Consider the following 27,738-nt stretch of genomic DNA (forward strand, 5'->3'; position numbering starts at 1 on the left):
TCTTCTGTTTCTTTCTCTTTCTCTTCACCCAGCATTAAAGAAGCTGCATCAATTTTTCCCTTTCATACGGTGCCATCCACCAAAATTATATTAATAATATTAATACTTACTAATTAATAGTATTTCCATGTTTGGAAATAGGCAGCGTGTCAACCACGAATGAGACTGCAGATTTTTGACACCTAGGCCTAAAATACTTTGCGCTCAACTGTCATTTATCTTTAACAATATGCAGGGCAAGTTTCTCATGAAACACACACACACCCCATTGAATTTCATAAAAAAGTTTTAATAAAGGTCCCTCGATTCCCTCTTGTCATACAGTATGCTGATCAAAAATGATTACAGTATTGATGCCAGTCAATCATAAACATAAAAAAGCACTCACAAAAGAATTTCAAGCAGATGAAAACATTTGTTCTTAGATTTTACAAAACACACAGCATGCCTTCGATTTCCCACCCAGCGCACTGCTGCTGTTCTGAGCTACTGGGACTTTCACCTCCTCTTTACATGTTGTGGAAAGTTTAAAGAGAATCCAGGCATTCATAATGTTATAAAAAGAAAAAAATCCCTTGACCCCGTTTCTACAGTAATGTACATGATTATTCTATCGCTTAGATGCACTGTATGGAGGGTAATTTGTTATCACGTTTCTTAAAGTGCTAGGTAGTTTTACTTGAGAGAACTGTGATTGGTATAATAATGTAAAAAGCATTTTATACAATTTCCACTAAATACACACAAGGTGCAATCCATTATTTATATTCAGTATTTCCTGTATATACATTATAGGTGTGCGTGTGTATGTGTGTGTGTGTGTGTGTGTGTGTGTGTGTGTGATGATACATACCCTGCTAAAAGCCTAGTGTCATCAGTCCCTGTCAGTAACTGATGGGCTTACACATTCAGACAACAAGACATTCCATGGCTTTGCTCTTAATCATATGTGGGCGTTCAACCTCCATTGAGCCTCTGTGCAACAGTCAATAACACACAACACTTGGCATTTACACATCACAGCCATGACACCATTATTTCATTGACAAGATGAAAAGTTTCCGATGGCCTGTATATCCAGCAAACCCTCCCCGGAATATAACAGTGAAGTTTCAAAATAAGGCACTTAAAGTGCAAAATGGAGCAACCGTGGCAAGATGTCTGTCAGCAGCAGCAGCAGCAGCAGCCACTGAGATGGATTGATTCTTGCTAAAAAGGCGGCAGCACAGTCTCCTAAAGACAACAGAGGATACAGTAGGTTATGAACAAAGTTTCAAATCAAACAGCATTTATCACATAACACATGTTAAATGGGTTTCCTAACATGGAAGCAACCAGTTTTAGCATGGCTGGCTCAAGTGGCACTTAAATCCACACTGGTCTTCTCTTTTCCCCACTCAGCTATACAAAACAAAGTCACAGAACAGTCAGGGGCAAATATTAGCTGCACTCAGTAATTGCCCAGGCAAGTAAAAGAGTTTCAAGCAAAGCAAACTGCATTCAAGTAGAATGAGGACGTTGTACCCACTGTGCAGATGTGATACGAGAAAGTGTTGCAGAGACATGGAAATGGTTTGTCTTTGCTGTCACCAGTCAGTCTACATTAAATAACCACGAGTGTTCCTGACAGCACTGCAGAAAAGTGCAAACCATTCACTCTCTCTTATTGCAAACCTATTCAGCTGTCTCAAATTATGACTAAGAGGCAATTCATTCCTAAATAATGGCTACATTCATACAGTAAAGCAGTGTACAAGTCACAGACGTCAAAACGTTCATGCTCACATCTGTGGCTGATACTGTTATGTAATGTAACGCTCTGCAGACTGTAAGAAATACACTGGTTAGGAAACTAATGTGCTTTACAAAGAAAGAAAGAAAGAAAACAGACTATTGCAGGTCAGACCAGCTATTTATAATTATTACAGGTCTATCACAGTTCATTTCGACAGCAAGAAAACTGAAATTATGATTTTTCAGTTTATATTTTATCATGAAGCCTACTGTATCCTAGCCTACCTATCTTTGATATTTTAATTGTCACCTCATACATATTACTCACCTGTGTCTGGCTAAGCCTCTGTCATGCTGTCATGATGACTCAGACGCTTCTTAGACTTCAGTTCTTTCAGCCAAGCAGGAGATGAGCCGGCACTGAACAACACACAGGATGGCGGTGTCAGAGGGGGGTCATTCATTATTTGAATGCCTGCGAAATGTCTAAACTATTTTCTCACAATTCCCAGAGTTTGAATGTTTTGGTTGAAGTGTGCTTGGCATGATGTCATGTTTTTACCCTCCGTCCGTGCCGCCCAGGGGTGGCAGCACCCGTGCAGCCCCCGCGAGATGAGCAGCAGAGCGAGGAGAGCGGGAGAGTTGTGTGGGTGAAGGTGCTACTTCCTCTTGCTGACTTCCCCGCTCTTCTCTTCCCTTGGCTTCATCTGTTTCCACTCTTCCTCCAGCTCCTCCTCCACCTGTTCTCCTTTTTAGTTGAGCCTTAGGGGAGCAAGTCGAGGACACTTTACTCAATGCAAATGCTGCTGTTTTACATCATGTGTCATTCAGGAAAATATATTTAAGCTTACAATCAGGGCTGTAGGGCTCAGACCAGGGAACACGGGGACTCTTTGAGAGGTGGGAGGGGGAGGTAAGGGTTTCTTCGGTTTCGGTTGTTCCTCCTCAGAATCGGACTCCCTTTGTTTGGAAGTTGCCTCCTTTTCATCTAAAAACGTACGAGTTAAGAGTCAAAACAGGCAGTGATCTATTTGGTGTATATCATTTGCCATTCCTCCACGTTGATTGGATAATAACCTGTGGAGTCACAGACCCTCCAGTCCAAGATGTGACTCCGAGTCGACCCCGAACGCAGCGAGCGGGACGGACGCGATCGAAGCCGCCTCTTACCCACATGAGCCTTAGATCTCTGTGCGCTGGTGTCAAGGAGCGGATTGGAACTCTGTGCACAGACACACGCAAAAATTCGAGCAAGCAATAAAAGGAATCCATGTTTTAATGCTACACCATACCAATGCAAATGCAAGAGTGCATCATTTCCCACATTCGTATGCAAAGTAAAAGCCAAACTCCATTTCAATATTTGTGGAGAATAACCCGGACATCGCATGTAACCTCTCACAAAGTAGGACGTTTAAGAGCCACCAACCTCAGGGAATGAAGAGAAATCAGTGGAATCAACATCTCGAGAAGAGTCTTCTAGAACTTGGTCAGGGATCGGCTCTGGGCTGAAGAGAGAAAAAGATGTTGAGAATCACAGCTTTAACAGAGAGCACTGCGTGTATTGTTCAGATGCGTTCACCGCGTTTCTCTCCTCTGGGCCTGAGTGTTGTGTTCTTTTAACCACAAGGGGGCACAGGGAGTTCAATTCCTAAAAAAAACTTATTAGCACACGTTTCAAAAAACAGAAATTACACGTTTCATTAAGGTGAATTCTTAAGTTTATTCTTTGAGAACTCAATTTTTCAGGTCTGCTCAGTTGGAATAAAATCACCTCGATGTGAAGCCACACCTTCAGCACGAAAAAACCAACAAGGAATGAGACTTAAACCTGCCCAGTCCTGTCTTTCTCCATCAGGGTAGATGAAGGAAATGAGGCCACCAACACATACAACACGTTTGGGTGCAACCTCTCACCTACCTGTCAGTTTCAGATGTGTGTTCGTGGCCCTGATTCTGCTGGTCTGGCTCACTGTCTATCAACCCATCGGTGTCTGCGTCTTCTCCGTTTATACGATAACTGTTGACCTGTGCCTGAGAGACAGAAAGACATGTTATACAAAAGAACCAGAGAAGACGTGAAAGGGAGCATTTGATGTTGTGGGGCATGACGATTTCACCTCTCTTTGGATCTACCGCTTTAGCACATGAAATCAAATGATGTGAAATGTGCCTGAAAATGAGCATATAATACGAACTTCACATTGTGGATCTGAGGCAGGGGGAAAATGAGCCCAGATCACTAACTACGGAGGGAGAGAGGACTGAGGACCAGCCAAGCATGCATCTTTTAATGAGCCGGTCACAGAGGCTGGGCTGTCCTCAATAAACACCGCGAGCGTGTGTATGTATGCACGCACACGCACCGGCGTACACACCTATACGCGGGTACACAGACACACCAGACACACTCATGCTGTCACGCCCACATGCTGGAATGCATGGGTGGACACACACACACACACACACACACACACACACACACACACACACACACACACACACACACACAAATACACACATACACACAAACACACACACAAAAGAAACTACTGTGCACTTCCTCACAAACATTCCTTTAACATCGCTTCACATTTTGTCAAGGGGCTCATCCCAGTGTTGTCATCTTCATCACTGTCACCTGGATACAAAACAACACTCGAGTAAACACCCCTGCCCACCATATGATTTCATACCCATCTCATCTCCTTCCTGAGTCCGTTTATTACTCAGCTTCATTTGCACAATGCCTGTTATCCAGGCAGCGTCACGGCATGAGTGAATAGGCTTCGAGAGGTTTTCCTATGACCACAGACTGTGTTCAGGGGCAGAGGAAAACAACGTCTAGTCCAACAGAGGCACAGTCTACAGTGGAACACTTCCACCACCGTGCATGTCCTGCCTTTATCATAAAGTTATCCACTGCAGCTCACAAGGTTTTTAGAATTTCACACGAGTATATCATGTGACTCTATCACCTTCCTTTCACGCTGGTTCAAAGAGGAATTACATGAACGATCTCAATAATTCCTGTTTGGCAGTGGTACAAGTATGCAGTGTGCAACAATGAATGACAGTATCTCAGTCTCAGATATGCAGATTGAAATGAAACAAACACTTGGATTAAGTTGGAGAAAAGCAACACAATACTCTGCCACAGAAAAATCACGATGTTTGTAACCACCAGGCAAATTCAATCATTTCTCTCCCCCTTTTAGCTCTGTTTTGACCTCTACCAACTCCTGAGGAAATATTTGGCTCTTTATTTGCCAGATGCTCCACTATGCTCACCAGGTAGTTGCTAACTTTGTCTGCCTGCCATTCGGTGCTCAGCAGGAAGCATACAGAGGTATTACCGGAGCCTTTCCACTACAAACATCAGTCTGTTGTGGCTGGAAACAAAGTTTTAAGGTCGTAGAACCAAAACAATGAGCTGAAAGATGATAAAATGCTTAATGAAGCTGAGGGGAACTGAGATAAACCCTGTTTGTTTGCAACTATGAGTGGCAACATTCACATGGCTCACAGTTATTTGAGCCTTTGTTTATATAGAAATATCTTTTGGTGCAGCTTTAATCTACATGTGCATACACATACACATAGACAGAGACACGGTGGAAACTCTATTGAGTTATACTATTGGAATTTTTTTTAGATATCCTTCAACTGACTTGCTTCATGTTGGACAAAACACAAGTACAGACATAACTAACACACGTCCAAAACCTGCAACCCAAAAAGACTACAGCTTTAAGCTGTAATAAGTGTAGTAAGTACACTGTGTGCTCGTGAGGGCAGAGGATGTACAAGTCAAGACAGAGTCGGCTTCATTATAGTTTACCTCCATCACATTTTTGTCACAGTCAGTGGAATGTTGGAGCTTTTTTACGATGTAGCGGAGATGTGGAGAGGAAGGAACATCCGAAAGATGCCACAAACACAACTAAACGAGAATGCAATCCAACAGTCCATCGACAAAACATCACCTCTAATGAAGGAAAATGATGGGTCATCTGAATAAGAAGTGAAATAACCTGCAGGTTATTTTTTCTCTTTTTTATGTCTAAGTGTCTCCTGTGCATGCACGCCCACATATAAACATAGAGACAAACACACACACACACACAAACACACACACACACACACATTCAGTGACAGATATGTCCTAAATATGAATAAGTAAACTGCCTCGTGGCATCCAAATATCTCCGGAGCAGATGATCGATCTATAGCAAGGAATCATATTCTACAAGACCAGATATAGAATGAATATCTGCTATCATGCTGATTTTGGCAGCATATCCCCAGTAGACTGCTTTCATCCTGAAATCTATATCACAGTTCTTGTGCTTGACATGTGAAAGTCAAATCTTAACTGTGTCTTGTGAAAATACAAGAATATAATCAAATTTCATGGGTAATTCCAGGTAATGGGCATCAATACGAGGATATAGAATGGGATGAAAATATAAGCATTTAAATGGCAACAGCCATTACTGAGTGAAATGAGCAGCGTGAACAAAAGGCTGATGCAGATAGACTATAAACACTTATGTCTAAATGTGTCATACTGTGTCATGCAGCCCTCTGCTTTATCTCTGACACACAGAGGAAAGGGGCATGATGCATGTACACTGATAAAACAGCTGTCCTTCCTGAAACGTCCTGAAACAAACCGCCTACTGCTCTCCCTCTTTTCATTTGCATGTTCGTCTGTTGACACAAGGGTATGGAAATATTAGACTAGAGTGAGTTTGCCAACATAACATGTACCTTTGAAACTTAGTGATTCAATAAACTTTGACTTTAAAAACTGCCATGTTGATCTATCGTTGTTCTTAATGTCAATGAAAATTACCTTGTCGAGCCCTTTAAAAGTAAAAATATCATTGCAACTAGACTGGACCGGGATATGATATTTGCAGAGCATTTCAAATCATTCATTGCCATCTACTGGGTTAATGCAGCAGCTCTTACAGAGCAGGTTTCAGTGGTTCTCCGACTTCTGACGGAGAAGCGGCGCAGGGATCTCCTGCTACGTCTGGCAAAGCTACGAAGTGGTGACACGGCTCTCTGAAATCGCGCCCCTCCGTCTCCACCTTCTTCTTCTTTATCCTCCTCCTCGTCCTCCTCCTGCTTCTCTTCTGCGGTGCCCCACACCAGCTCCAGAGCCCCTTGCAAGGAGCGACGTACGCTGCCCACCCAGCCCGCCACCTGCAGCTGGGCGGCAGACAGTTTCCCTCCCAAGTACTGCATGGTCGTAAAGCTCACACAGCTGGTCGTCCTAGCACTAGGGTCACCATGGAAACTGGGCCAGCAGAGGAACTGAAGTTCAGCTTGGCTAGAAATTAAGGGATTTTGTGAGTGAGTCAAAAAGCCGGACGTGTGATCTGGCTCTCAGCCGTAATTCTCAGGAAGCAGACGGTAAAGACAACTCAAATTGTCTTTTGCGGAAAGACGTATTCTGACGTCATACAGAACAAGAAATACTCCTTCTTTCTTTTAGGCATCATCCATCGTCTTTTTCCATATTTTTATGGATCAGGTCACAATCTTCCTAACAGTCTGTTATTTGCTGTCATTACAGAAGTCAATAGTCTGACCAGCCATGTGTTTGCATTGTGACGACACCACTCGACTGCAGCGTTCACAATGATGGATGTGACATCCGAAACAGCGGCGTCCCAAAGAAAGACTTTCCCATAATCACATAAAATTGTTATCCATTTTAAAAGGTACCGAAAGAAGTGTCAATCAAAAACCTCCCTCCACTGCAACTTTTGAAGTAAAAAAAGACAAAAAAAGTAAAGCCTCTTTCAGTCTTACACAAAACTATCTGAAGTGTTACCTCTTCTCTTTTTTGCTGAGACTTCTCCTGCCACAGTCAAGCGTGTTTGCTTGTGTACCTACGTCCCAGTTCACATCGCAACTCCATTTTCCATTCAGAGAGAAAAAAGGGAAAAGCAGCTTGGGAAATGTCTGCTTCTCCAAACATCCAAAGCCAGGTACAGAGAGGTAGATCAGCCCTTTTATCTCCTCGAGATCTCACTGATTTCAGAGAACATCACAACAGAGCAGAGGTCTGTGCTCGGATGTGGAAAATCCCGGGGGGGGGGCGAGGAAGGTGCGGCCAAGTGGGGTCAAGGTGTTTTCTGTACCTGCCTCCACTGCTCTCTCTCCCCGTAGTCAAATGCGGGTAATGAATGAACCAGGTCTTTGTGAGAGGAGTGGCAGGAGAGGACGGCAGGAAACAGGAAGACTTCTGGAAAGTTGAGAGAAAGATTGAGCAACATGGAGCGACAGGCAGGCGAATGACGGAGCGGACAGTGAACATGTGCACACTTTCTTGTCCCGGGTTTAGCCCATCCTCTTTGTGTGTATGTGTCAGAATGTAAAGTGTGTGTGTGTGTGTGTGTGTGTGTGTGTGTGTGTGCAGTGGGGTGACGGGCTCTCTCTCAAAATGGGGTGGAGGGGTTGAGTAGAGAGACAGAGAAAGAGAGCAGATAGGGGCAGGCACCATGTACGGTCATTCTGACACACTTCCCTGTCAGACAGATCCAAATGAGTACATGACAACCATGTAGCACCTCGGCCCTAGTCATTATAACATGGATCCGTCAGTCCGCCTGTCTGTCCTCTAGTCAGGAGCCTGAAGGAGAGCGCGCGGTCGGCTGCACATGTCCCTGTTTGCCCAGTAAACATTTACCACATTCTGCTCTGTCAAATTGCTTCTCTCTGCCACGCAGTGGCGCCTTTGCTGTGGTGGTTTTCTTATATATTATATGTATACAATATATTCAATTTATTAAAAAAAAACATCAAACGACCCTGTCAAATGTCATTTTGGCCATATTATAGCAGTGTACACTGCTGTACATGAGACAAACTTCAGGACGGAGGCTACGCCGACCGCAGTTTTTAAGAGCAGCAGCACCACTCAGTGGTCGGCGGCAACAGAGCAGGTCCAACAACGCTTCAATGCGAACGACCCTGTGGCAGTGAAGTGCTCGTGCACAATGCCCCCTCGCAGTAGCTCACCGATGATGTGGGTTATGATTTGTTTGCTCAAGTGTGCACGCTGCAAACACAAACACGATGACGCAAAGACACACACACACACACACACACACACACGCTGTGCATACACACGGTTCAGGGCTCCAGGATTCAGTGCTTTCATTAACTCGGGAAAAATGTTGCATGTTCAAACAGGTGCTTAACAGATCTGTCTTGACTGGCGCGGCCATGTCAGCTGTTCATGCACCCTGATGTGCAACCACAACAACCACTCGGTTCACTTTGATAGATTTCACGGTGAGATGTGATCAAAGTTCCCTGTCACTTTCAGACTTTTAACGTTCATTTCTCTTATGTTGCATGTAATGTTTCTTTAACCATTAATTATCTGAAAGTTACAACGGTTCGAATTGTATTCAGGCCGTTTGTAGTTTGTTATGAGGCTGCGGCCTCTTGCTCATTCACATATAACAGGGCTTCCATTGCTAACATTTCACAGTAACATTAGCTGAGTGTTACACTCCCAATTTCTGGATCCACCCAGAGGTTAGTTCAGACATGGTTTGTCGACTGCAGCGGTGCCAACACGTCACTTGGATCTTTGAATTTGAATTGAATGGATCAGAAAATAAACTCTGTGTTAGAAACTGCCACAAATTTCATGTCATATGAGATAATATGCACACATAAACACTATTTCCATTCATTTTGCTGCACAAATGTAATCAGCTGATAGAACTTCTCTAATTTGTAAGAGCAGAGATGTACGTGAGCGGTCATCCTCGTTCATTAGTTGACCCACAGTTAAAAGTTTGCCAGTGTAATGCTACAACTATTGAACTAACAAAAACCTAATGGATTTAAAATGAACTACAAATTAATGACAGAATCATATCTGGGATGTGAGATTAAATCAATTTTCTAATAAGTCAGAAGTATAAATCTTTTTTAAATTAAAGCAGAAGCCGGTGAGTTTAAGGACATGAAACAGGGGGAAACTGTTAGTCTGCCTCTGACCTCTCTGGTCACTGATTAACACCACACAGCTTGTTTGTTTAGTCTGGAATCCAGCACACAACTCCCCTGCAAAATGATTTTTACACCCTGGCTTTCGTATGAATAATAATAATGCAACTTCAGTCACCTAGTCATCTAACCAGTTGATGGCTCCAGCTTCATATTTATTGTCGAGACATTGATCGAGTGGTTGTCATTCCTCTTATCTTCTCACCCAACCCTGCTCTCTATAATCAACATGTGGCGCATCCAATGAGGCCCCGAGTAGTCGAGTAGATGGTTGTCCTCGCAGCTGACGTGTCCTTATTAAAATGTCATGTCAATCACAGTGATAATTGAAGGCTGCCTTAGTGCAAAACAACACCCACAATGAATCTACAACATACGAGTTGGGACGTCTCCCTGTGGCTGAGCTGGCCCCTGCAAATTCAATGCAAAACCACGAGCACTTGCAAGGTAACACTTTCTCGACGCAAAATGAAAGAAGTGGAAGTAGTAGTGGAGGTCCTAACCTCGTGTTCTGCCACATTTCTGATTGTCATGGCTGCATTCGTACATACAGTACATACAGAACCAGACATACAGTTCGTACGGGCTGATGTGCCGCCGTGAATGCCGGGGAGATTCACACAATGCTTTGGGAACTGGGAAAGAAAGGGACTCGTGACGTGAAGAACATGAACAAGAACATGAACAAGAACATGAACAAGAAATCTAGTCTCACTTTTTCTCATCCCTGACGTCTTCACCGTCATTTGAGAGCACTGATCGTGAACCATGCAAGTTCACAGCTGTGTTACATTGGGCGTATATGATGGCACAAAGATTATCTTTCTTGTTTTACTCAATGTCACGCCTACACACACACACACACACACACAAAGTTCTTACTCTGTGACTCAATTAGGCAGAAAGGCGAGTATGACAAGTATGATATTTTTCCTCATACTTCAGGAACAGTAATGTGTCGGAGCAGGTGAGGTGTGTTTGTGTGTGTGTGTGTGTGTGTGTGTGTGTGTGTGGCTGCCGGGCTGATATGATTCAGTGGTGAAATGACCACATGTACATGTACACTCCTGTCTGTTCTTTTAACCTCACACTCACTGTGTTATTTATGAGTCTAGCCTTTCACACACTCGTATGCTGGTGTTCACAACGCGGCCTGTTGCCCTCCAAGTGTGACTGAATTTTGTGTTTACCTCCTGTTCGTCTTCTTCCTCTGCTTCATCCACCTCTTCCTCCATCTCCTCCTCCTCCTCAATCGCCTTCTCCTCTTCCTCCACCTCGAAGTAGGTGAGCTGTTCCTCCTCCGGCTCCGCCTCTTGCTCCTCCGGCCTCTCCACAGCTGGTGTAGGCTCTGCGTTGTCAGGTTTTGCCACGGGCTCTGGTGCTCTGTTTTCCTGACGGGAGACATTCAGGGGCACCGGCAGCTCCACCTCGTCTCTGTCCACAGGATTGGTTGCCCGGCTCTGGGCGACTGGACTACGTTCTGCTTTAGCCTGGGAGCCCCATCTCTTCGGTTTGACGGAAAAATCGTCAAAATCCACCTCAATCAGAGACTTTCTGACGGAGAAGTCGTCGTAAGGGACTTTGATTTGACCCTCTTTGCGCTCAGGGATGTTTGCGAAGGGGGAGTGTGGTGCTTCTGACTTCTGGGGCACATCTTCAGAGTCGAAGCTGATTAAATCGGACTCGTCCGCTGCACTCGTTCGTTCCCTGACGGTCGGCCTGAGTTCTCCCCTCTCTCTCTCTTCGTCCATTCTCAACTTTTCTGCTCGCTTCATGTCCAATTCCTGTCGCATTTTTCTCTCCAGCTCCGCCAACCTTTCCTCCTCCTCTCTCTGTTTTTCTATTTGCCTCATTCTCTCCATCTCTTCCTCTCTTTCCTGCTGCATTTTCCTCTCAAGCTCCCTTCTTTTTCTCTCCTCCTCCTCCTGTCTCCATCTTTCCCTCATCCTCTCTTCATCTTCCGACCTCTTTAGCCTCTCTCTCTCTCTTTCCTCAGCCTCCTCTCTTAATCTTTCTTTCTGCCTCTCCTCTTCTTTGAGTCTCTCCTCTTTCTGCCTCGCCCTCTCTTCATCCTCCTCTTTCTGTCTCCGCCACCTCAACTCAACCTCCCTTTCTCTCTCTCTCTCTCTTTCCTCAGCCTCCTCTCTTAATCTTTCTTTCTCCCTCTCCTCCTTCTGCCTCGCCCTCTCTTCATCCTCCTCTTTCTGTCTCCGCCACCTCAACTCAACCTCCCTTTCTCTCTCTCTCTCTCTTTCCTCAGCCTCCTCTCTTAATCTTTCTTTCTCCCTCTCCTCTTTCTGCCTCTCCTCTTCTTTGAGTCTCTCCTCCTTCTGCCTCGCCCTCTCTTCATCCTCCTCTTTCTGTCTCCGCCACCTCAACTCAACCTCCCTTTCTCTCTCCCTCTCTCTTTCCTCAGCCTCCTCTCTTAATCTTTCTTTCTCCCTCTCCTCCTTCTGCCTCTCCTCTTCTTTGAGTCTCTCCTCCTTCTGCCTCGCCCTCTCTTCATCCTCCTCTTTCTGTCTCTGCCACCTCAACTCAACCTCCCTTTCTCTCTCTCTCTCTCTTTCCTCAGCCTCCTCTCTTAATCTTTCTTTCTCCCTCTCCTCCTTCTGCCTCGCCCTCTCTTCATCCTCCTCTTTCTGTCTCCGCCACCTCAACTCAACCTCCCTTTCTCTCTCCCTCTCTCTTTCCTCAGCCTCCTCTCTTAATCTTTCTTTCTCCCTCTCCTCCTTCTGCCTCTCCTCTTCTTTGAGTCTCTCCTCCTTCTGCCTCGCCCTCTCTTCATCCTCCTCTTTCTGTCTCCGCCACCTCAACTCAACCTCCCTTTCTCTCTCCCTCTCTCTTTCCTCAGCCTCCTCTCTTAATCTTTCTTTCTCCCTCTCCTCTTTCTGCCTCGTCTCTTCTTTGAGTCTCTCCTCTTTCCTCTTCTCCTCCTCCAGTCTCTCCTTTTCCCTCTCCTCCTGATCTTGCTTCAGTCTCTCTTCTTTCTGTTTCGCCCTCTCTCTCTCCTCCTCTCTCTGTCTCTGCCACAGAATCTGTCTTTCCTTTTCCATCTCTTCTTCTCTTAGCCTTTTCCGTTCCCTTTCCTCTTCTTCTAACCTTTCTCTCTCCCATTCCTTCTTCTGCTGTCTCTGCATTTCCTCCTCCTTCAACCTCTCTTTTTCCCTTTCCTCCTCTCTCTGTTTCTCCTCTTCCCTAAGCCGAAGCGCTTCCCTCTGCCTAGATTTTTCTTTCTCCCTTTCTTGCTCCTCTTCTAACTTAAGTCTTGCCTGGTAGTTCTCCTCTGCGCTCCGTCTTTGTTCAAACTCCAAATGTTTCAGTCGTTCCTCTTCTTGATTTTGGATCTTGCCATCCTTCTTCTGAACATTTCCTAGTCGTCGGTAGACCGGCAAAGACACAGGGGCTTTGTCCTCAGGAGCCTCTTCTTCTTCTTCTTCTTCTTCTGAGCTGGATTCCGACGCCGAGCCCAGGATCAATGGAGGCCCACCATCGTCTCTCTCCACGATACCAAAGCGAACAGAGCGACGCTTGACATTGTCTCTCTTTAGGACACGCGGGTCACCTTCACTTGAAGCCGAGTCTCCCTCGTCTGTGGCAGCGTGGGTCGTAGACGGGCTGCGATTGCGTAGTCGAACCTCGCCCTCCGTTGATTCGCTCTGCTCGTCCCCTCCAGGTCTCTCCCTTGAGATATTCGGTGACTTATTTTCTGTAGGAGTGTCTTTGGATGTCTCCACGAGGGAACCCGAGGACGGTTCAGCTGAGGAGACCGTTGGACGTGGATCCTGTGTAGACGACGTTGTGGCCGCAGGAGGTTTCACATGCGGCGCTTTGGCAGTTTTCTCTGCTGCCGGAGCCGCCACAGGCTCAAAGCTGGAGCAGAGACAACAATCGCAGTCAGTCTGTATCAAAGATACAAGATTACCTTAAAAGAAGTTTCCACTGATGGCATCGCTGAGTCCTGTCATTTCAACACACATACATTCATTTAATCCTACCATGTCAAAGTAAAGGAACATTTCAACATTTTGGGAAATACACTTGTTCACTCGTGTTCTAAGAGTTAGAATTAAAGACTCATGTCAGTACAGCGAGCAGGATGTTGAACTATTCCTTTACACTACTGGTTTGCACAAATTCACAAAAAATTCTAATATAAAACATATCATCCGTTCACTGTTTCGGTTCTGAATTGCCAGGTCTTGTGAAATGCATGCCTTCGCAAGTGGAAATTAAAGTTTCAGGGGGAAAAAATGTTGACAGTGAAATCTCTCTCCAAAACAAAGAGGACACTGTTTCTGTTAAGACATGTTGGAGCTTTTTGAATGCAGATTTTCAATCCAGTGTGCGGCACAACATGTTTTTGTTTTGCATTATCAGATAAATGTATGTCACATATCAAAGGTCAAAGTAGACATTATTTAGACAAATGTACCTTGTGAGTGTTGCACAATGTTACACTATACTAGTCTATAATACAGATGTATCATAATACGTCGTGTAGGTAGAATATGAATCTATAAAATAACAAGCACATGTAGCTGTCAGAAAAATGGAATCCCACGGAAATGTATCGAGGTAAAAGCATAAATGTACATGCTAGAGAAAGTAGAGAACAAGTAACTTAAATTTGTACTTCACTCATGTACATTTACTTGATTAAATGTCTCATGTGTGCTCGTGTGCTAGGTCGGACATTTAATCTCAAAATTCATAATCTGAGCTGAGGTGCCCTGGTTTGCTCTCTTATCTGAATTTAGTTATTTGAGGACATAGATCTGGCGACAAACCTTGATATTGCAAGCAACGTTACTCATTTACCACACCCCTATTAACCAGTAATAATAAGCCACTGAACATATTGACCAAACTAACCAACTGAACATAATCAACTCGCTTGGTTGCACTGGAAAGCTCTTTTCCTTCATGTCTGGTCATGTCACGTAACTGCAACGAGGAAAAGAAGCTCACTCACCTCCGCGAGCGAGGTCGGGGTGAGAGCTGAGGTTTCTTCTCAGCATTCGGACCCTCAGAATTTCTTTCCACCGCCCAGTGTTTAATTCGCTCTTTTACTCCTCCTGTACTATTTATGATCTCTGTCTCCTCTTTCTTCGTCATGACCTCTGGCCTCGACGAGGAGTCAAACAGAAGACTGATTCTGCGTTTGATACTTCCTCCTCCGCTGTAATCCTCCTTCAGTCCTCCTTCATCACTCTCCCTGCTTGGCGGCTCTGTTGTCGTCTGGCTCTGCTCTGGATTGGAGGGCGCCGGCTTGTTTGAATCGTCTTTGGTGTTGCTTGTGGTTACAGTTATAGTGGGCTGTGGAGGCAGGGGCGGACCACCTGACTCAAACTTCGAGGTGAGCTTCGTGGACAGACTCTTCCTGGTGCCGCCCCATCGAAATGATGGATTGGCTGTGGAAGAACCGTCGCTCCCTGATTCCTCAGGGGTTTGGACGACAGAACTCGGAGTTTCATCTTCCTCCTTTTTTCTGTCTTTCTGTTCAGAGTTAGTCACAAAATCTGTGGATGCTCTGTGGTTTGTTTGGATGACATCGTCTTTCTGGAGCGGCTCAGATTTGGGTGTCCCCTTGGGTGGAGTGGTTTGTGGGGCAGGATCAGATTTTCCTGGAGCTACACTAGAATCGAGAGTATCCTCGTCACGTGGACTTGCTTTACTTTCTTTGGTCGCTTTTGGTTTATCTTTGGCGGGTTTGCTTAAAGAGCTTGGTTTGGAATCAGAGGCGGCGGTTTGCTGAGGAGGTTTCTGCGCACCGGCGGTCGGAGTCGGTTTGGGGACACGTGCGGCTTCATATTTTCCAGTCTGGTTTGTTGTTGATTTAACAGTTGTGGTGGCCGTCTTTGGAGCGTGGATGGAGCGAATGGTGGTGTTCTTCTGCAGAGAGAAGGGCTTGGGAGTGAGCCGAGGTTTGGGGGCCAGAGTGGGCTTGGAGGCGCATCCAGTCTGGGAGGTCTCAACGGAGCTCTCCATAACTGAGTGGCAGAAAGAGAAGGAGAAAGGAGATGTTCACGTAAAGCAATCTACATATCAACACTGAGAAAGCATTGCCACTCTCAGCTGAGACACAGCCAGCCGGTTATGTTGTTACAATGACGAGCGGATAAGTCTGGTCTGTCGAGATTTTTGAAAACATAATTCCCCCACAGGAGCAAAGAGAATCCAATCAATTACATCGTCGTCTTCCTGCTGCAATCATTTATTTCATTTATTTTCTTGCTTAGTTTCCTTCTTCAGTCCAATTTTTTGTGATAAAAATGTGCTGACAATTACTGCACAACTGTTTTACAAAGTTAAAACCATTTAAACGTGTTTCTACATCACAGTCGAGATCTGACGCGTCGTTACCTCAGTCTGCTGGGGGATATTTGTAAAGTTGCTAGTAGCCTCTGAGGGATCATCTTCACTGAGGATGCCCAAAACTTGACCAAAAGATTAGATAGAGAAACATGGGTCGCTAAAATGTACAAATACAGCATATAGTGTATACTGGCTCCTGTATTTATTATTTCCAAATAATACATCAATACTAGACCCTTTCAAGAACGACATCATATCTAACTGATAACGGGTTATTAACGTTCTGTAATGGATCTCTGATAACTTCATCACAACTTCATAGGTCACCCAACGAGTAAATATTCATAGGGCTGCAACTAATAACTATTTCCATAATAGATTCTGTCAATTATTTTCTCGCTTGATTGTTTGGTGCAAATTGTATATCAAATAAAAAACTACACAAAAAAACCCCAACACTTGAAAGCTCAACCGGACGCATTCATTGTTGTTTTCGTCGGACCACAATCCCAAATTCCAAACATATCTGGTTCAATACCAAACAAATTTTCACGTTTGAGAAGATGGAACCATTTTTACTTTAAAAAAAAAAAAACCCATTACAAACTATGAATCAGAAAAGTTGCAAATGCATGTCTGAGGACGGACTAACTGATTAATCAATTAATTGTTTCAATTTTTATTATTTCACACAATTCAGATCTCACCAGCAAAAGATGATTGTGTATGATGCATAAAACTGTAATTATAAATCAAATGTATACGCTGAAAAATAGACAATGACAATTGACAATGGAAATGTGACTGTATTAAAATGGAAATCAAGACAGGCAGGAGACTGAAGCAAGGCCTGATGAGTCATCCCACACATGTACTGTACAATATGACCTCAACACTATGGACAGCCTCACATCAGATCTCCAACTGAGCTGAGGAACCACTATGACTGGCGATCACGTCCCACCACCGTCAGCCGGGGCAACTTTCGCCAGAGGAGGCCCGAAGTTTTACACACAAGAGTGAACAAGATTACAGTCACGCTGCCAAATGTATTACACTAAATACCAGAGGCACTGCCGAATCAGCAGTGATCTGGTTTGACCTGTAAGACTTTTGCACAAACCAGTAACTCCACACCCCGAAAGGAAACACTGTGCAACGCTCAATGTGTCAGCAGTATGCTCCCACACACACACACACACACACACACACACACACACACAAACAGTATCAATACAGCTGGCGGTTTGCATAAACAGATTGGATGCACAGTCAGTGTGCACTGCTGCACAACTCTTGCATGTGACATGCTATTGTTTTCTTTGGCCACTGAGTTTGCGATGGCGTTGTGAAATTGGATTTGCGGTGCGGTGCGGTGCGGTGCGGTGCGGTGCACGGGCCCCGTGGACCACCTTGTGTCTGTGTTGTTCTTGCAGCTGAACTCCTCGGAAGTAAACACTGTCTGGGGAGATAAAGCCTGCAGCTGATTGATTGAATTCTGTTGCTTATTCAGGCCAGATCTGCAGGACTCCATCTGTGTTTGCCCCCGGGAGCGCACGCTGGCCCGCCAAGGCTGTCCGATCGTTACGCCGTCGTCCTGACGCGTCCGGCGTGTTATTCATTTACCCGCTTTGAGGGATGCTGTGAAGCTTCATAACGTCTGATCGGTTCAGTAAAACATCGCGATGCATATCGCTCGTAAATGGAGAGAGGCACTTTTGGTCTTTTGTTTATAGTTGTTAATAAGTTACTGATTAAAACGCGTCGACGATGGACGGCCAGTCGTTGAACCGGCAGCGTGTCCTCCGACAAGTGAAAGCAACTTTATGTTTCATTAGGCAACTCGGTCTTTCGTGAAGAAACGTGTATGAGGAGACGCGTCACACCAAAACACTTAAAGAAAACCAACTTTTAGTTTTTCTTAAAGATTGTGCACCTGCTCCTACATTCAGATGTGTTCATAAGGCGAGCAGTAAGAATCAAATAAGAGTTTGTGTTTTGTCATTTACATATTTTTTTCATTTTTACCTTTTCGTCTTCACGCAGTCATACAGGTTGAGGAAGGAGGGGAAGTTTTTCAAATGAAGTCTCAGTTTTCTCCGCGATGGGCTCGCCTGCTGAGCTGTTGTTGTCACACTGGCTTTTTTTCCTCTTCTTCTCAAGTCATTCACACACTGACAACGAGACGTCAGGCCGCTCCTGCAGCCTGCAGACACTCCCTCGGTCCGCCCGCAGCCGCAGGTCGACGGACGAGCGGAGGAGGGGAGAGGAGCAAGCTACTCGCACACAGACCCGGCTGCCACCGGAAGTGCGGTGTGTCCGCTTCAAAATAAAACCACCGATAAATAGCGGTGGCTTCTAGGTAAAGCCTTCCCAAAGCAACGTGTAGCGATATAAATCATCTATCTATCTATCTATCTATCTATCTATCTATCTATCTATAAGATACAGCCACAACACGACACTCCCTTTGTTAACCTAATGAGGTCTGCTTTTTAGGATGCCACTTTTTGTCAAGCGTGTTAACTCATCTATTGTTGTAGCAAGAATGGAAATGAGCACCGCTGTACCCGGAGAGAACTCCAACTGCGAGCTCCGAGGCAAGCATTACATTGTAACATCCGAGTTCATTCATAGATATTCAGGGGAATACACATAAATGAACTCGGGTAATGGACTGGAAGGGGAAGGGCAATCTGAAGTGTTGCAGTTACAGTATAGTTTTCCTCCTTTAATTTTGAAAATGCGTACCGGAAACAGTCTGCGAATCAATTTAGACTTGATGGCAGTTCGATGTTCAATTGACCGGATAAACAGGTTCTGAGCGGGGCGACAATCCGCTTCACCCACAGTGAAAAGGAAACGTATCCATGCAGCTCTCCCTGCTCCATGGAGAGTGCTGACACTACCTGGGGCATCTTCACAGCAGGAAGTGCTCCTCGCCTCACACAGGGAGCCGTCATTTGCATAACACCTGGGAGTTTTACTGCGTGTATTTGTTTTGAGCAGGAGACTGTATAAAGATCTGTGACACTCAGCAGGCATGGGAAATAGGACATTACTGTGTGTGTGTGTGTGTGTGTGTGTGTGTGTGTGTTAGTGCTTTGCAATGTTACATGTAGTGAAAATAAACGTTATAAGATGATAAAATAATGTAATGTTATATGTTTATTTGTGTGTGATACTGTTTGTGTCTGTGTGTGTGTGTGTGTGTGTGTGTGTGTCTTTATGGGTCAAAATCCAGTGTCAACCCTGTCATGTTGTCATGTTTCAGGTGTTGAGTGTTGTGTTGTTAGCAGTGCCATCAAAGAGCCTGGCCCTGAATGCCTCTTATCGAGTTTCATTTAAACAACTGACCGAGAGCTGGAGAACAAATGATCAAATATTTCACAAATCAAGCAGCGTTGTGTGGAAGAACTTTTGTTTTACTTCGTTCCCAACCAATATTTTTCACAATCTAATGACCCTTCAGTTTGGAACCACTGGACCAGACATACTAGTTGTATTCTTTGTTGATCATTTTTTAATCAAGCACATTATTATGCTCATTGTTGGTATGTTGATATGTATAAACCTTGTATATTTATATACATATAGTTGTGCAGTTCTTATATTTTTATTTCTTATATGTGTAAATCTATCTATCTATCTATCTATCTATCTATCTGTCTATCTATCTATCTATCTATCTATCTGTCTATCTATCTATCTATCTGTCTGTCTGTCTATCTATCTATCTATCTATCTATCTGTCTATCTATCTATCTATCTATCTGTCTGTCTATCTATCTGTCTGTCTGTCTGTCTGTCTGTAGCGGTAGCAACTACAGTACCCATAATGCAATGCATGTGCTTCCGGGGGGAGCGTGAAATGTTGTCGTCGGCGTCCCGTCCCGTCCATAGGTCCCGTCTCATTCAAGAGTTTATAAAGAACTCAAAGAATTTATCCGTGCCCCACCCATCAACTGTGAGCCGTGGAGGTGGAGCAGCGAAGTAGCGAAAATTACCAGCAGGAAACTGCGACGAACGATGCAGCTCGTGAAGCAGGAGACAAGCTAGCGAGCCTGTGAGGTGCTAAGCTACAGGTGCGCCAGAGACACACGCACACGCACAAACACACACACACACACACTCACAGACAGACAACACAAGACAACACACACACACACACACACACTCACAGACAGACAACACAAGACAACACACACACACACACACACACACACACACTCACAGACAGACAACACAAGACAACACACACACACACACACACACTCACAGACAGACAACACAAGACAAGACAACACACAAACACACACACACACCTATATTCAATGGGTGATGGAGCAGATGACATTTTGTGTTTTTTGTTTTTTTTTACCAATGACTGATGAAAATAAAAAAGAAATTCTATGAAGTCCAAGCTGCATTTGAACAGCACTGTGCGGGGAAAACACAATGTAATTTTTGACAGAGCCAGGTTCAACATGAGATGCCGGGAGAGTGCAGAAGAGTTCATCACTGCAGTGCACAAGCTAGCAGAAAAGTTGCAGTTTTGGAGCCCTTGAAGATGAACTTAAGAAACCGAACCGTGGTTGTATTGAAAGGCCGGAGGTTGTCAGGACAGCTACACGTGGATTCAGAATGAACTCTTGCCAAAGCAATACAAAAAGTGAGACAACGGAAAATACCTCACTTTCAACAGGAGGACACAGAAAATAAATCTGGACGCCATTAACACAAAAAGGGATGGGATTGCACATGTGATTGGTCGAAACAGGCCTACCGGCTTGTAGTGGACTATTTCTCGCGGTACATCGTTATATTTCACGTAGGTGTATGGTTATGTGGCGAGCCTGAGTATATTTTTTACAAATATGCCCAGGCTATTCTGTAGTGATACACAGTCGGGTGTTTTTTGGCCGAGAGAGCCAAGCCACTCCGCCTGACGCAGATGTTATTCAACTACCTACTGCACCCAAATAATCCCGGAAATCACCAATTTTAAACATTACAGCAACACAATAATAGCAAAACTGTCGCGGTGAGCTGTCAAAGGTGCTGATCCTGCAGCGGGAGCAGAAAAAGCTGTCAGCGGGCAGCAGTAAGAGATTCTAAAGCAAAACCCTTTTGTAAAAAATCTGCGAATATTTCCCCACAGTCCGCTAACGGTCAGTTCTTCGTGTGTGACGAAAAATGTGGAGAAGATATATTTGTCTGGTACTTGTTATAATGTTTGTTATTGTAGCACAGTGGAGAGTTATGTAATATGTAAGCCTATTGCTATATATCTGAAGCGGTGCACATTTATCTGATGATAACCAGTTTTTCTGATGCACACCCAGAGTCTTTTTTCTGGCCACGATAGTGGACTGTAGTATCCGACAACGGGCCACAGATCTCCTCGGAGACATTCAGAACATTTGCACGAGAGAGCAGCTTCACACACACCACGAGCAGTCCTCGTTAACCACGACCACCGGCAAGGCTGAACGTGCAGTTCAGACATGTCAAGAGTCTATGGAAAAAAAGGCACTGATGGGGAAGAATCTGCGCACATCCCTACCGCAGCCTTCAAGTAAACTGGTCCCTAAATGGACTTGCAGACGTTTTTCGCGGGAAGGATGAGGAAGGGAGGTGTAAAAACAAGCAGCAGCACACTACAACCGCCGTCACTCTTCCAGAACACTTCCAGAGCTCACTTCTGGACAGGAGGTGTGGATCCCTACAGAGGAAACATGCCAAGGTCGTACTTGGTCGAGACTGACAGAGGAGTTCTAAGGAGAAACAGGATCCACCTTAGAACCACAGGCAAATCATCCTGAACCGACAGCTTGCAGTCACTAAATCAGGCAGTGTCAAGGGCACCTGAGAGACTTGACTCATAGGGACTTGTTAACGTTATAATAATGTTCAGAAGTGTTAGTAAAAGCACCTATACAGAGTTGAGTTAAAAGAAGATGAATTATCTAATTGTGAGTTGCTAAGCTGAAAAGAGAAGGTGTAGCGGTAGGGACTACAGTACCCATAATGCAATGTGTGTGCTTCCGGGAGGAGAGTCAAATGTTGTCATTGGTATAACTCCATGGCGTCCCGTCTCATTCATTCTACTCATATCTGTCTATCTCGAATTTTAGATAATACATTTGTAAAATGCCTGTATTTCCTCTTTTGAGGCTTTGGATTTGAACCAGAGAAAGCGACCTTAGCTCAGCTACATCACTAAACCAGCACTTCTTTGATCAAAAACTACAAGATGACACACGTCAGTGTTCTTCTGTCGTGTGGAGGGGATTTGTGTCTGTCTCCCCCTGGTGGACGTTCCGGTGAACCTCATCACACCCGCCTCGGGCTCGCCGGACGAGTTGTCATGGCAACTGCGCCGCATGTGTTTACAAAAACTAGAGCTTGACCGTTCACCGGCACTTGTGTCGACACTCGACGTCCACGACGACGCCATCTTATTCGTCTTTCTTTTGCCGGAGGAGGGGGGACCGGGACGGAGGGCTCTCCTTCCAGCAGAGAGGCAGCGGCGGCGCAGACGAACATGAGCGGAGCCAAAGCCCGCAGCGACGCGCCTGTTGCCGAGGACGTCCCCGGCGGCGGCGGGCACGGCACCGCGGCTCCTCCGCGGGACCGCAAGCCCGGCTTAGGGGTTCTGAAGAGGCTCAAGTCCCGGAGGAGCCAGGTGGACAGCAGGCCCGTCACGGAGGAAGAGCTGCGGGCGCAGGGGGGACACATCGCGCCGGAGGACGTGCTGGGGCTGCGGGGGGCCACGCGAGGTTTGAGTGATTACTGGCGCCCCCGCTGACGCGTTGATGTGCTGCCTGTGGGCTGAATCATCTGCACAATAATTGTCCATAAGTCTCATGCAACTACAGAATAAATCTCATGTACACATAATTACAGCAGATGACGTCCGACTGGCTGTCATGACTGATTTGGTCTTATAGTACATCTGTGATAATGATGCTAGAGAAAAAAACTATCTTACAACACAAACAAATGTAGGACGCCATTAGATAATCTTGCACTCTGGGAATACTATTTGTTTTCCCTTGTGAAGCAGCTCAGGATGTCCTCTGTGTAGTCACTTTGAATGAACTGAGATATTAAGTGACTTTAAACCCCACTGGCGTGACGACATCACCGCCAGGTGTTGATCAGTGTGGTCGCCCACATTCACAGCTCGGGTTGAAATATGAAATAGAAAAAAGGAAATAAAGTGTAATGCTTCATTTCTTTCCTGTGAAAGAAAGGCAGTGTTTATTTTGTGAAGCCATGATCAGTGTTTTTAAATCCCTCTGTTGTTTTCATTAGTTACGGTTACAGTATTGTTGGCTTCATATTTCCTTGTGTAACTCGGAGCAGCCCCCACGCTGATCATCAAAGCCTCGTCTTGTTCCATGGTTACATGCGTGTGTCCGTTCATAAGCAAAGCAAAGTCGAGGACAGAGTTTTTGCATGTAACCTTTGTGCATGTCAGAGCAGCACGTTTGAGCTTTGGCTTGAAAATCCAATTTCGCATCACCTGCCTGTCGTTGTTGCAGGATACCTGTGTAAACCCGAGGACAACATTTACAACATCGACTTTGTGCGCTTTAAGATCAGAGACCTGGAGACTGGCACCGTCCTCTTTGAGATCGCCAAACCGCCACACACAGGTACTGTGCATTAGCCCATTCCTTGCATTGTTTCTAGTTTAGCCTTTGTTCTGTTCTGTGCTGCACATCCATCTGTTGACTGTGGAGTATCCAGCTCCTGGGCACTTAGACCTGAATGTTTTTACCCTGCTACAGCTTCAAATGAACAACTCTATGGCCTTTACCAGGCTCAGGCACGTGCAGTGCTAGTTATTGTGCAGAAAGTCCTCTGTGTGAATGATGTGAAATGTCTCGGTCCTCTGTTGTGGCTCCCAGAGGACGAGGAGGAGAACAGGGAGGCAGACGCCAGCGCAGGCCGATTCGTACGCTACCAGTTCACCCCGGCCTTCCTGCGCATGAGGATCGTGGGAGCTACGTGAGTGACTCACACAGTCCCCAGCACACAGCTATTAAAAAGCACACAGTCACCTGTTCCATACACAAACAACAGAGACAATTGCAGCATTGTCCTCTGTCAGCCATACACACTCACAGACAATTTTTTATATTTACACAAGACTGGCTGCCGTAACATCTCCTCTCCCTCCACGTTGCTCACTCAGCGTGGAATTCACAGTTGGAAACCGACCTCTAAACAACTTCCGCATGATCGAGAGACACTACTTCCGCGATCACCTGCTGAAGAGCTTTGACTTCGACTTTGGCTTCTGCATCCCGAACAGCCGCAACACCTGTGAGCACATCTACGAGATCCCTCAGCTGTCTGACAGCCTAGGTGGGGCCCACTATTCATGACTACTATGAGTAAAACCTAAAGTGCCTCCAACATGGTTATTATGAAAACTATACGATTATGTCAAGTTTGTCAAGTTAATCGGGAAAATAATCGCCACCCAACGTAGAATCCTGGACATTCCTGACCGTCATTTATATGCGCTATGGGTCATCATGGTGCATGTGTCCGTCTGCGTGTGGACAATTATATAATAATACATGATGCTTCAATCACTATGTAGATTAAATTATCGTACTGCTCTCTGAGCGCATGTCTGTGTAAACAGGAATATTAAGGAGAGAAACAAATGGTTCTATTTAAAACTGCTATAACATCTTAAAGGATGTTTTGTTTCAGTAACAAAGCTGCATTTGACAACCAGAACGTTTTCCTCTGCAGGCAGTTAGCATTAAGGGCCCACACTGGATTTTAGCCATGCCCCTGACCGGGAATCAACCCCGACCTTCTGTACTAAAGTCAGTGGCGTAACCCACGTTACAGGCTGCATGATAACCCACAACACAAACCACAAAAGGGGAAATGCATGATAAAAATAAGACACAAACTAACTTATTCAAATCTTTTGCACTGTAGTCTGTAGTCAGGAAGGGAGGAGGATGATAACAATGACCACGAACTGTTTCAGGGTTCAATGTGCTTAATCAATAATGATGACCCGATCATTTTTGGTGTTTCTCTAGTTTTCATACCTTTATTGATTCTAATTTCATGGACAGTACAAAAAAAAAAACAAAGCTTTGTTGCAATTACTGACTTGCACGTGTTGTCTGTTCTGCAGTCCGCCAGATGGTGGAGCGTCCGTACGAGACCCGCTCCGACAGCTTCTACTTCGTCGAGAACAGACTGGTCATGCACAACAAGGCAGACTATGCTTACAACGGAGGACAGTGATATCTGCCTGCTAGCATGCAAACACACACCCGATACATGTGCGTGCACACACACGCACATGCACATTTATAGATCTACATACACACATAAATGCATGCACATGGCTGAACACCCATACAGTTCATTCACTCACACAAGCACAAACGGCTGCAGACAGGGCCGAGATATCTTTGACGTTTGGAAAGATGAGTTGTCGTTCATCGTTGCTGTCATTATTTTAGGGGGATTTATATATTGCGTGAGGTCAGTGTCAGATGTACAATCAGGAGGCTGCTGTTAGACGAGTAATACAAAATTAGCTAATTCTCTTTAAAAAAAAGAAGTTGTGGCTGGTTTTCTTCCAAATTAAAGAGGACTCATCATTCTAGTGGCCATGTGACATTTGTCTCAAACAGACCAAATGGTTAATTGATAGATGGTTAGTATCCTCTTAGCAATTTTAGAGTTTAAAGTCCTACCACCCACTCAAAACACACACACACACACACACACACACACAGACACACGCACAATCCCCAAGTGACACACATAGTGTTTACGCAGTGATTGTCAGAAGCAGCTGTTCTCAGAGCTACCGCCTCCACAATACACTCCAGACAATATCGGGGGAGAAAGAGAGAAGCATCCACAAAAACGCTCCTGTCAAACACACATGGTCACTCCTGTGATCCTCTCCCAACCCCCCCGCCTCTTAACCTTTCAGAAACACAGATGAACACATTCAAATAGTACTGTACAAAACTTTTTAATGAAAGCTTCCTCAGATATCCCTCTGTATTTTTGTTTTACAGCTTTCTCTGTTTGATAGCAACACGGATACAAATCAGGGAACAGATAACGACAATGTTATTGTAACTTTGGACCGCAACCAAATAAACCTTGAGTGATGAACAACAGTGGAGGGAGAAGTTTGGAGTGGAAAATGCTCATCAGCTCAGAGAGGGACGGATATGATATATAAGCAGGGAAAGATTTTTATAAAATAAAATCTATCAAATCAGTACGGGAAAAAACAAAACAAACAAGTGTACTTGGCCAAGGGAAGATTTTGGGGCTTCCTTATTTCAAAGTTGCATCAATAATTCTTATTCCCAATATTTGTTCAATTACCTGTATTTTTAAATCATTCAGTTATCATGCACATCTTAAAACAACAAAATCAAGTTAGAATTGTATTTCTTCTATGTAGATAGCGTACTTTGTAACCTTCGGTGTTCAGGGTTGAAGATCGTGTTTATTATACATATATATATATATATATATATATATATATATAGTTTGTAAAAAGTGACAAAAGAAATTAAATGTACGTTTTTTCGATACAAGGTGTGTGATGCTTGTTTCACTACACAGGAAGTTGATGAATGTTAATTTTGGTACAAGGAAAAAAAGTCCCAAAAGATGGAAAAGAAGGAGATATATTATAACTAAGTTGGAAAGCATTGCCACTGGTTTCACTTCACTTTCGTGTTTTTTTGTGGAAGGATCACAGCGGTGTTGTGTTATTATCATCATCTTGAGACATGTTTGACATCCGTATCTGGCATTTGCTTCCAACATTGAATTACTTCAGATGAGCCCAGGGTCTGATCCCTTCATTCATCTATGGCTGTGCTTTCCCAGCACAGGGGGAGACAACACTGATAATATCACATTGTTACTTAATCTACTGGCCACATGTGATGAGCAAAAACAGCATGCACCACATTTTTAAATTTACACTCGGATCATCCATCCATGTGGAGTCTGGTGGGATTTCAACCAAAATCTGACACTGTCTGTTTATTCTTTCCTCCTATCTCTGTGTCCATCTCTCGATCTTGCTCAGCCTCTCTCAGTTTCCAGCTCTCATGCCCAAACTCTCATGGTCCTTTCTCTCTTGCCTTGCCTCCCCTTCTCTGTTTCTCTCTCCACACCTATGCAGCTCTCCCTGGCTCGCTCTCCCACTCCGTTTTCCCCTTTTCTTTCCTCCTCTCTCACCTTGTAACCAGACCTCTGGAGAGGAGTGTTGAGTTTCCACTTTCCCAGAGAAGAGGACAATCTGTGCCACACAAAGACCCACAATGGATCCCCTCTGCTCTCTCCTCCCTTCCCTATGTTGCCGCACAGCTGAACACACATGCACAGGAACATGTCTTGCACAGAAACATACAAGAACACACACTGTCTCTGCTTGTTGTTCGCCCTGTGCTGTTCACCGTCAGTTTCTTATACTTCATCTTTTTGTCCGTCTAATATTAGTTATGTCACCTTATATATTTGGATCCATCGTCGATACATTCATTTGTATGATGGATTTGACAAATAATATGAGTTTCCACCCTCCTCCTCCTTTACACCCGGTAAAACTTGAAT

The 27,738-nt window shown here is 44.7% G+C and overlaps 2 protein-coding genes across 4 annotated transcripts; one reads left to right on the forward strand and one right to left on the reverse strand.

The window, feature by feature from the left end:
* Nucleotides 1–268: 268 nt before the first annotated feature.
* Nucleotides 269–18,317, reverse strand: tnks1bp1 (tankyrase 1 binding protein 1). Of its 2 annotated transcripts, none has more exons than XM_047332842.1 (10): nucleotides 18,121–18,317; nucleotides 14,750–15,767; nucleotides 10,968–13,647; nucleotides 3,656–3,762; nucleotides 3,164–3,242; nucleotides 2,812–2,956; nucleotides 2,586–2,722; nucleotides 2,297–2,496; nucleotides 2,063–2,154; nucleotides 269–1,233 (listed from the first exon to the last, which is right to left on the reverse strand). In XM_047332842.1, the coding sequence occupies exons 2-9, from the start codon at nucleotides 15,763–15,765 to the stop codon at nucleotides 2,073–2,075; spliced, it is 4,446 nt and encodes a 1,481-aa protein (XP_047188798.1). In that variant the 5' UTR covers nucleotides 15,766–15,767; nucleotides 18,121–18,317; the 3' UTR covers nucleotides 269–1,233; nucleotides 2,063–2,072. The 2 variants fall into 2 exon arrangements, with proteins under 2 accessions (XP_047188798.1, XP_035486708.2); XM_035630815.2 differs by having other exon boundaries at nucleotides 3,656–3,768.
* Nucleotides 18,318–22,516: 4,199 nt separating this feature from the next.
* LOC118309096 (protein unc-119 homolog B-like) lies at nucleotides 22,517–25,747 on the forward strand. 2 transcript variants are annotated; one of them, XM_035630820.2, is made up of 5 exons: nucleotides 22,517–22,874; nucleotides 23,643–23,756; nucleotides 24,012–24,111; nucleotides 24,299–24,429; nucleotides 25,271–25,747. In XM_035630820.2, the coding sequence occupies exons 1-5, from the start codon at nucleotides 22,640–22,642 to the stop codon at nucleotides 25,381–25,383; spliced, it is 693 nt and encodes a 230-aa protein (XP_035486713.1). In that variant the 5' UTR covers nucleotides 22,517–22,639; the 3' UTR covers nucleotides 25,384–25,747. The 2 variants fall into 2 exon arrangements, with proteins under 2 accessions (XP_035486713.1, XP_035486712.1); XM_035630819.2 differs by having other exon boundaries at nucleotides 22,528–22,874; nucleotides 24,299–24,471.
* Nucleotides 25,748–27,738: the final 1,991 nt, after the last annotated feature.

This window comes from Scophthalmus maximus, chromosome 6 (assembly GCF_022379125.1).
Source record: "Scophthalmus maximus strain ysfricsl-2021 chromosome 6, ASM2237912v1, whole genome shotgun sequence".
Classification (NCBI taxonomy): Eukaryota; Metazoa; Chordata; class Actinopteri; order Pleuronectiformes; family Scophthalmidae; genus Scophthalmus; species Scophthalmus maximus.

Coding starts and splice junctions, on each gene's coding strand:
- tnks1bp1 (XM_035630815.2), bottom strand. CDS start 15,765: ATGGAGAGCTCCGTTGAGACCTCCCAGACTGGATGCGCCTCCAAGCCC. Junction 3,769..10,967: donor AGGAAGAAGACGAACAGGAG/GTAAACACAAAA, acceptor TCTGTCTCTCAG/GCACAGGTCAACAGTTATCG. Junction 2,155..2,296: donor CTGGGCGGCACGGACGGAGG/GTAAAAACATGA, acceptor TGTGTTGTTCAG/TGCCGGCTCATCTCCTGCTT.
- LOC118309096 (XM_035630819.2), top strand. CDS start 22,640: ATGAGCGGAGCCAAAGCCCGCAGCGACGCGCCTGTTGCCGAGGACGTC. Junction 22,875..23,642: donor GCTGCGGGGGGCCACGCGAG/GTTTGAGTGATT, acceptor TCGTTGTTGCAG/GATACCTGTGTAAACCCGAG. Junction 24,472..25,270: donor TCAGCTGTCTGACAGCCTAG/GTGGGGCCCACT, acceptor TCTGTTCTGCAG/TCCGCCAGATGGTGGAGCGT.